This window comes from Impatiens glandulifera, chromosome 2 (assembly GCF_907164915.1).
Source record: "Impatiens glandulifera chromosome 2, dImpGla2.1, whole genome shotgun sequence".
Taxonomy (NCBI): domain Eukaryota; kingdom Viridiplantae; phylum Streptophyta; class Magnoliopsida; order Ericales; family Balsaminaceae; genus Impatiens; species Impatiens glandulifera.
The window spans coordinates 6,679,162-6,688,450 of record NC_061863.1 but is presented as its reverse complement, the minus strand read 5'-3'; the positions used below and the strand labels follow the sequence as shown (position 1 = coordinate 6,688,450).

The window sequence follows — 9,289 nt, the reverse complement described above, 5'->3', positions numbered from 1 at the left end:
GTCTTGTTTTCTATTATTTTAAGCTTCAATTTCAACTTCTTACAGTTAAAAGGTGATTTTTATTTTGTTCTTATGAACTTAAAAGGAAAATACATTAAGAAAATGAAAAAAGGCAAAAGGATGACCCAGAAATATAAGTGCTAATTTATTTTTTAAACTCTTTTTACTGGTTTTTAGTCTATTCACACAAATTGTTCTCATCTTGACCATTAACTTGGAAAATGTGGACAATTAGCTAGAGAAGCGGGCCTTTGGGGCTTGTCAAAATTGCTCGGCAATAGACAATTGAGAGTTGGACTATACTACATTCACTGTTAGCAAGAGGTGAGACTACGATGATGCAACAAAAGAAAGAAAAGTCAATCAACCACGTTGTTATTGGTGTAGGTAGCTGCTATTCTTTTTCTTCTTATGTCTAGGACTATGGTTTTTGTTGTCCAGAAACTGCAGGAGTTCCGGTTGACTTTGAAGGAAGAAGAGCTAGCTCGACCATCCATCAGAAGAGGTCGATGTAATTGAGTCTCCATCTTTTTTAAGATTTTGAGAACGAAGCTTGATTTTAGCCTATTATTCAATTTCAAATAGCAAGATAGTAAACATGATTAATTTTGAATTTAAAAATTTTGTTTGAAAGTTAAAATTCATTTTAATTTTCATTGCTTTTGTTGTGTTTGTTGTGTGAGTTGTTTTCCCATATTCTACCTATTTATAAATGATCTTGAATTATATACAATAATTTCTCAAATTGTAAATATTTCGGATAAAAGAAAATTATAGTATATTTTGTACCAAAATTTTCCTTTAATTTTTTTCTTCTTAACTTAAAATTATAACAATATGCAAATTTCGAGTTTCAAAAGTGTGGAGAACTACCCTTTGGATGATCTTTGATTCCTCTAAACAAGAGAGGTTCGATATGTGTTTTTTACTTTGAAATTATTATTTATATTTTTCAACTTATTTGATTCAACTTATTCTTTATTTTTTTTAAATGTCAACACAAGATGAGTTTATTAAATTGCAGATGGGAAGGAGAAGAGAAAAAAAAATAAAAGAAAAGAAGGAGAAGAATAAAACTAAATTCTAATAAAACAAAAAATTCTCAACCTGTATAAAATCATCTTTTACAAATAGAAGCAAACGCTTGGAGTGATTCTTTCAACTCCAAAACTTTTCTCTTGGATGCTCTTCTATTCCTTTCTTTTCAAATTGTCCATCACATTATGAAGGGTATATGGTTCCAATCATCACTGATGTTATTGTTTACTCCTCACTTTATCCATTTTTTTCAGAAGTCAGCGACGATAAACGACATCTCCCACTGAAAATTGAGAATGTTTTGCAAAAGGACCCACATGTCTCTAGCAAGGTCGCAATGAAGAAAAATATGATTGATAGTTTCCTCGTTTTTCTTACAGAGACGACACTTACTTAAAACTCCCCCATTAACGCAAAAAATAAAATTCTAAAAGGGATTTTGGATTTCTACACTTCCTTCCAAGGGAATCGAGTTAGTACCCCTTGGATGTTCGCATGGTAGATAACAATATGGGGAGCCAATCAGAATAAAACTATCGTTAGACTCCGGTTGAATTGTAATTTGCATAAGGGTCTCCACTAAGCTGGCATGTCTGTTTCTCTTCAGCGAGCGAAAAGCGGCGATGCGATGTGATTCTCCATTAAGAGAGGCCAGAAGTTAGTCTATAGAAGTCAACTACTCTTGCTTTCTTTTTAGTAGAGATCTCATATAAGTTTCAAAAGGATTCAACCAATTTCCCCCTAGGATGTCATGTGTCGTTCCAGAAATCAATTTTCTTTTCGTTTTCCACTGTGAAAGAGAGGAGAGGGTAAAGGGTTTTCCATTGTTATGTGCCCCCATATGCTACTACTCTTGTGATATCTCTCTGAAAGAGGCATCCATTCATTATCACAAAGTCCATACTTGACAATGACAACAATCTTCCAAAGACTGTCACCACTTGTAAAGGAGAGAAGTGTTAAAAAGAGATGTCTTTGATTCCAATACCATCTTCAAAGATGCTAAGTTTGTAATATCCTACCTGACCAGATAAGTAACCCTTGTAGAGTTAGTGTTACCCCAGAGAAAGTTTCTCATGATGGATTCAATTTTGTTTGTCATAGAGACTGAGATAAGAAAGAGTGACATAGTGAAAGTGGAGATTGTGGCAGAAGAGTTCTTCACGAGGACAAGTATGTCGCCCTTGGAGAAAATTTTGATATTCTAAAGAGCTAATCTGGCCTCCATTTTCTCAACGATAAAGTTCAAGATGTCCTTACAACTAGTATTGGCTCTAAAATGAAAACTCAAGTAGTACTTAGAAAGATAATGGCCAATTTTGAATCCTAAAATGTCAGCCAATGCATGTGTGTTTGAGATGTCACCAATGAAAAAAACTATGACTTATCTCTATTAATATTGAGTCTCGAACATGCCTCAAAGATGATGAGGATCTTCTTAAGAACATGAAGGTTATAGAAAGTGGGCTCTACAAGACAAAGTGTGTCATCTGAAAAAAAGAAGATGAGTGATGAAGTTAGTCCGTCTCAATGTTCCCAAATTTATCCCTGATAAGAGTCTTGCGGTGGTTGCCCTCTCGAAAAGCTTAGATAATCCTTTCATGACGATAGTAAACAAAATGGGCGAAAGAGGATCCCCTGTCTAAGACCTCTCAAACTCTTAAAAAACCCGTAAACTTCACTATTAATAATGATAAAGAACCTGAGTTTAGAGATGTATGTTTTTATCTACTTTCTCCACTTTTTCCTGAAGCCATCTTTTCGAGGATAGACATGATCGAAATCTTTCTCAATGTCTAATTTGCAAAAGCAACCCCTCTCCTTTTTTCGAATGACGGAGTCAATGCACTCGTTAGCGATGAGTGAGACATCAGAGATTTGTCTTTCTCATCTAATTATGGGAGACAACGTGAGACATCAGAGATTTGTCTTTCTCATCTAATTATGGGAGACAAGGTTCGGCAAGAAGACTCTGAGCCTATTTGCAATGATTTTAACCAGAATTTTGTAAAAACTAGAAACAAGGCTAATGGGCCTGAAGTGTTTGAGCTCTCTCTTGCTCCATGAATTTTTCTAATAAGAACAATGAAATTAGAGTTCCAACTTTTTTCAAAAGAGATTGTCTCGTGGAAATGTTTGAACGATCTTAAGTACTCATCCTTAATGATCTCCCAAAATTCTTTGATGAATCTAATATTATAACCGTCAAGGCCAAGGGTTTTATCCCCATTGCAGCCAGAAATGGCTTCCCATATCTCATCGATCGTAAACTCCCACTCAATGAAAATCTTTTGATCATTACAAATCTGATGAAACACAATCCCCTAAGATTATGTCTCTCGCTAGCCCGCTTAGTAAGGAGATCTTCGTAGAAAGAGAAAATTGAGTCTTTAATGGTTGACACATCGTAGGTCTTGATCTTGTTAATCGTAAGAATATACTTCTGGTTGTATTTTTTCTACGAGAATTAGCAAAATTATGAAAAAACCAGCTATTTGAATCCCCTCCTTGAGCCACAGACAAAGACATCTCTACCTGGCGTTATCCTCCTCCAATTTATAATGAAAACCGAGACGCTCCATTAGTGTGTGAGAGCAAATTCTCGTCAACTTATTCATTAATAATTATAGAAGAGAAGAAAAAAAACAAAATAAGAAAATCGTTAGGCATGTTTGATTCATATTATTCTTAAAACTTTATTCATTCAAATTAATTTAAGAAATACTCACATATCCTATCATCTTTCCTTTAAAAAAAATATATACTAAATATTATTATATTAAAATATATGCATAAACAAATCACTATACCCCTATATAAGCACACACACAAAAAAAGAAATTTAACAAGGTTTACATTTACCTCTTAACAATAATGAGCTTATATTAAAATAGGTTAATTCTCCAAAAGTTTTGTCAATATTTAAATTCCTCTAATTATAAGTAGTTGGTTTAATCATTTTTTTTTTGTTACTTAAAACAAAGTAGAGTTAAATGAGAAAATGGTTCATTTGACAATTAAATTGCAATTAGATTAATTTTAAATCTATGTAATACAAATAAAGAAAATGCAAGGTTTGATCACAAATTTGATTATGAACATGTCATTTATTTATATAATTGTACATTAGTTAGGAGGATGATTATAGTAAAATACAACTTTTGAAACAAGATTATTAATATACTACAAGTTATATTTGTAACAATTCTATTAATTAAATGTTTTCAACTTTTCATAATAATTATATTAATACAAAGTTTTAACTTTTCATAATATGAACAACAATATTACTAATTATTTCAAACAAAATTTAAACCCTATAAATTATAATCTTTATTTTATTTTTCCAAAATCAAAACACAACCTGTTATTACAAACCTCGAACCTCAACACATGAAAACGACATCAGGATTTCGCATATGATGGTTTAACGTAGCCAATTCTTTCCATCTAGCTCTCAATCCATGAACATGAGCCGAAATGCTCCATAAACTATCAACCGAAACACCATTTGTCATCCCCGATAAGGAAGATTTCACGATAGCATTCGATTTCGAACTGAAAACCTTCTTCTTACCCATTCCCGCCGCAATCAACCAACGACTACCCGACTGTTGCTCTCCTCTTCTCCTCCGTTCCCAAAAACACTTCTCATTCGTCTCCATTAGAGTCTTAAATCCCGCAACATGAACTTCTCTTATTTTAAAAAGCGGAGTACCAATACCAAATTCTTCTTGATGATTATCCTCTTGATCATCAGATTCAGATTGTTCACCAAGCGATAATATCTTCGGCTTCAAATCAATGTAAACCCTCTCCACCTCGATAAATGCAACCATTGGAGTTCCAACTGTTTCGTAGTCGCGCAACGGATTCCTAAGTTGAACCCTCATAGCAACCGTTAAATTATTACCTAGAAAACCACAACTTTCATTTTTTCTTGATTTAGTCAAGATTTCATCGACATGTCCCACATTTTCGGCCATATGAGCTGCAAGTATCTCGGAAGTGTCGGTTATTTCGTCAAACAACCCAGAATCCAATCTCAGCCATTCGTCTAGTGTTATAGATAAGTTTATCAAGTGATCGATATCGTTATGTTCTTCGTTTAGTTGCGCCTTATTAGAATCTTCTTCTTCTTCTTCTTCATCGAAGCACAAAAGATGGCCTTTGTTTAAGAAGGTTACATTGTTGCCAATTGACTGAGGCCTAATGGTTGATGGTGCTTCTTCGTCGGATAGACCAGACTGGATTCTTAAACCTTGAATAGTGAGAGCTTCGATCTTATCCATTGTCAAAGGAGCAACGTCTTTTAGAGCTATTAGATCTGAATCCATATCATTACTGAATTGACTGTTTAATATCAGTTCATCAAGAACATAATCAAAGGATGATTCATTCTCCCCATCTTCTTCTTGTTGTTCTACGTTCAAAGAACTCAATCTTCTACTGCAATGGATAGATAAATAGTATTAAATACTTACTAAAATGGAACAAAAATAAATGTAGAGTGTAAACAGTTTAGGATTTCAAATAATTCAGTATCCAATTCTACTTACTAAAATGGAATAAAAATAAATGTAGAGTGTAAACAGTTTAGGATTTCAAATAATTCAGTATCCAATTCTACCATAAGTACTTCGATCACAACAGAAATTCAAATCATATTTCAAATTGATTAAATGTTGAGATGTTAATATAAGTATCTTCTTTTGCTGAATTGTCTTTTCGAATGATTTGTGGTTTCTGATACACATTTTTTTCTCATGTCAAGAACCTTGGAGGTTGTTTAATGTGAATTATTTGGGATTATTTTCAAATAATCCACCATCCAATCAACAGTCATTCACAAATATTCCTTTGAGACCCATCTCAATCACGTCATTTAAATCATCAACTAAAATATCAAAATACCAGTGTTCTAAATGGCGGTCAAGGCGGCCGCCTAGGCGGTAGGCGTCCAACACCGCTCCGCCTATAAATGAGGCGGTCAAATTATTTAATTATTTATTATTTTTAATTAATTAATTACTAATATTAATATATATATAAATTCAATAAAAACACTCTTTATCTCCCACTATTTATATAAATTTTGAAATGATTCTTTGCATTCCAATTCATTTATCTTCTTCTTTTCCGTTTCTTATCTCATTCACCTCACCTCCCGTATCATCTACATATCATTCGATCATCTAAACATCTATCTTTTCTTCAGCTCGTCTACATACTTATTTTTGTTAGATGTTACTATGTTAGAGAATATTAATTTGGTTTTTTGATAAAATGATAATTATAGAACATCTTTATTATATTTATATTTAAATTTATTTATATTCAACCGCTTAGGCACCGCCTAAGCACCGCCTAAGCACCGCCTAGGCACCTGAGGCAGTAGGCAGTCACTTACCGCTCCGCCACCGCCTACCGCCATTTAGAACACTGCAAAATACCTCTACATTATGTTTTATATTTTAAAATATTAATACTAAGCTTTGATTGATGTGGGTTATTTGAGATTATTTCTAAATATTCCACTATCCAATCTGTCATAACATTCTCAAATTCTCAGTTAAAATGCCAAAATACACTTCATATAGTCTCATTTTATTGAAATAATCCCAAATGACCAAGTTTTTCATAACCTGCATCAAACAAGGCCTAAAAATATTTTGATCAATTAATCTAAGTAATTCATTTAAGATTGTGTTCAAATAAATCAAAGATTATTCAAATAACCCAAGATCAAACAAGAAAAACTAATATATCATTTCAATAAGTACTGTCTGGGCAATGTTATATTTAATTTGTATTTTTGAGGTTTTCGAAAAATTAGGTTTTTTGGTTATGGGTTCTAGTAAGATCAACAAAAAAGATAATCTTTCTAACCTTTTAATGGCTTCCTGTTTAGATGCAAGATTCCATGCCATCTCTTCCATCTTCTTCCCTGTTAAGTCTTCTAAAGGCATTAACTTGTTCATCTGCATCTGCATTTTTTGGTTTCCAACTGAGGCCCAATGCTCCAATATCTCCATTATGCTAGAGCCCATCACAACAGGCAACACAACCGGTACTGAAACTTGCATGATCAACCGGCCACCATTTTTAGCTTCCTTGAAAAGACATGGATTCATTGATCGCAAGAAACCGCCATCCTTAGTCTCGAGAAAAGAATCCAAACCTTCCGCTATTGGAGGAAACTCTAAGGGCACGTCGATAGATGGGATATAAATCGGACTACCAAAACCACCTGAGGAAATAGAAGGAGAACCCAAAAAGAATTTCTCGTCTAGATTCCATTCCACCATTAAAGCTTTTGTTTCCATAACTTCAAGCATCTTTGCATTTCTCCGACTTATAAGAGACGTGTTATCGTTCTTATGCTCTTCGAAATCTAACTGTTCTTCAATCTGATCAACATCGAACAATACGAGACGCTCCTTGGGCGAATGAGGCTCAGTTTCATAACCCGATTCCAATGTATTCTGATCGATTCCCAATAATTTTAAGAAATCGGATTCTGTTATATCATCCAAACTTCGAGATCTCTCCATCTTCGGCGATTCACTTTCAATTTGAATTCCAATTCTTGGATTCTGTTGTCGAAGAGAATCATCTGCATCCGAAGAATCCACCACAAAGTTGTCTCTTTTGATTTCAGTACTCTCAGTTAAAGGTGCGGGGTCATCAATGTCGAAAATATCTTTCAAATTAATGGTTTTAACAGAATAACCATCGAAAGATTCGTTTCTATCTTCAGATCTCAATGATTTGATTCTGGAGAATTCTATCCCACAATCAATTACAGTAAATTCTCCACTAAAAAATTCATTTCCAGAATTGTCAACATATGATTCATCTATACAAGGCTGCTGCTCAGACTTTCCCTCGTCAAGTTTCTCATAGAGCGACGTTATTGACTGAGCCAACTCTGTTCCTTGGTTTGGTAACTGTACATTCAAAGTCGAACTATTCTCGTGTAAAAGCCTGAATATATTCATGTTAGCGCTCTGTTCAAATGGATGTCTCCCCATTACTGCAAATCCGAAACTCACATTTAGAACTGCACCTTTCGCTTTTCCTGTAAGCCTGAAGCTAGTCGTCCATTTCCCTAAATTCTTCTCCACCTCTAATTCGTCCATCGTAGGTGGAAGCAGACGAGTGAGATCAACCCAATGTTTCCCTGTTTCAAGAGAAGGATCCCCGATAACAGATACAGAAAGCAAAAAAGGCTTTGCCTCATACTTTGTTGAATGATGGTGTCGGTTTTTACTACCATATACAGGACACCTAAAGACCAAAGTCTCTTCAAATTCCGCAAACCCTTGACTAACAGGAGCTGGACGAGTTTGCAGCTCTTTCTCCTTCCTAATCCAGTTTACACATAAGTAAGCATTGTTGAGACTCGATGGTATATCTTCAATGGTGTGTACATGCAAAAAGAAATGGCAGTAAAATCTATGACTTCGGATGTGTGTTAGTGCCTTAAAGGGCTTCCAATTCTTCCATAAAGAGGAAGGTTTCTTCTCCTCATCGAACAATTCCTCATTGGCAAACTTGATCTTAGTATATCTTCCAGAGGATTTAGATCGGTTACTAGAAACCCTATTTAGATACAGGGCTTTACTTATTTCCTCTATATCTCGCAATAAACGTCCACTATTTGAACCATTATTATGATTCTCCTTTACAGATCCAACTACCGATTGAAACATTTTCAAATCGGGAGATCAATCATAAATTCATATGTTTTATATCATATCAACTGGAGATTGAAATGAATGATGCTTACCGAGGTTGATTAGTTTCTTTGCCGTCTTCAATCGAGGAATAGTAGCCTATTAGAGAAAAGATGAACGGGGAGGTGGGTATTGAAGAGGGTTGTTGAGAAAGAAACCCTATTTAACACAGACGTACAAAAGAGACGATCTTCACGGTCAGCTTAAGAAGAAACTGGTGGGGTTTGTCGTCTTCTTTGAATGCGATTTCGGCGACTGAAGAAACTTCTTTCTGTTTAAGCTTTTTTTTTATTTTAGGGACAACATTAACAAATCAAATCACTGCTCTTATTTTTTACACCCAAAAATAATAACACATATTCTTGGTTTATTCAATTATTATTTATATATCAATTATTAATATATTTTTGAATATAAATCGAATCTAATATCTCGTAATAAAAAATAATTATTACAAGAAAATGAGGTAAGTCGGTTTATTGTAATTTTTTATTCATATTTTATACTCTATT

General features: G+C 34.1%; 1 protein-coding gene across 2 annotated transcripts; it reads right to left on the bottom strand.

Annotated features, from left to right (window-relative positions):
- Positions 1-4,348: 4,348 nt before the first annotated feature.
- On the bottom strand, positions 4,349-9,044 carry LOC124925942 (protein PLASTID MOVEMENT IMPAIRED 1-RELATED 1-like). Of its 2 annotated transcripts, none has more exons than XM_047466086.1 (2): positions 6,928-9,044; positions 4,349-5,487 (listed from the first exon to the last, which is right to left on the bottom strand). In XM_047466086.1, the coding sequence occupies exons 1-2, from the start codon at positions 8,751-8,753 to the stop codon at positions 4,425-4,427; spliced, it is 2,889 nt and encodes a 962-aa protein (XP_047322042.1). In that variant the 5' UTR covers positions 8,754-9,044; the 3' UTR covers positions 4,349-4,424. The 2 variants fall into 2 exon arrangements, with proteins under 2 accessions (XP_047322042.1, XP_047322043.1); XM_047466087.1 differs by having other exon boundaries at positions 4,349-5,484.
- Positions 9,045-9,289: the final 245 nt, after the last annotated feature.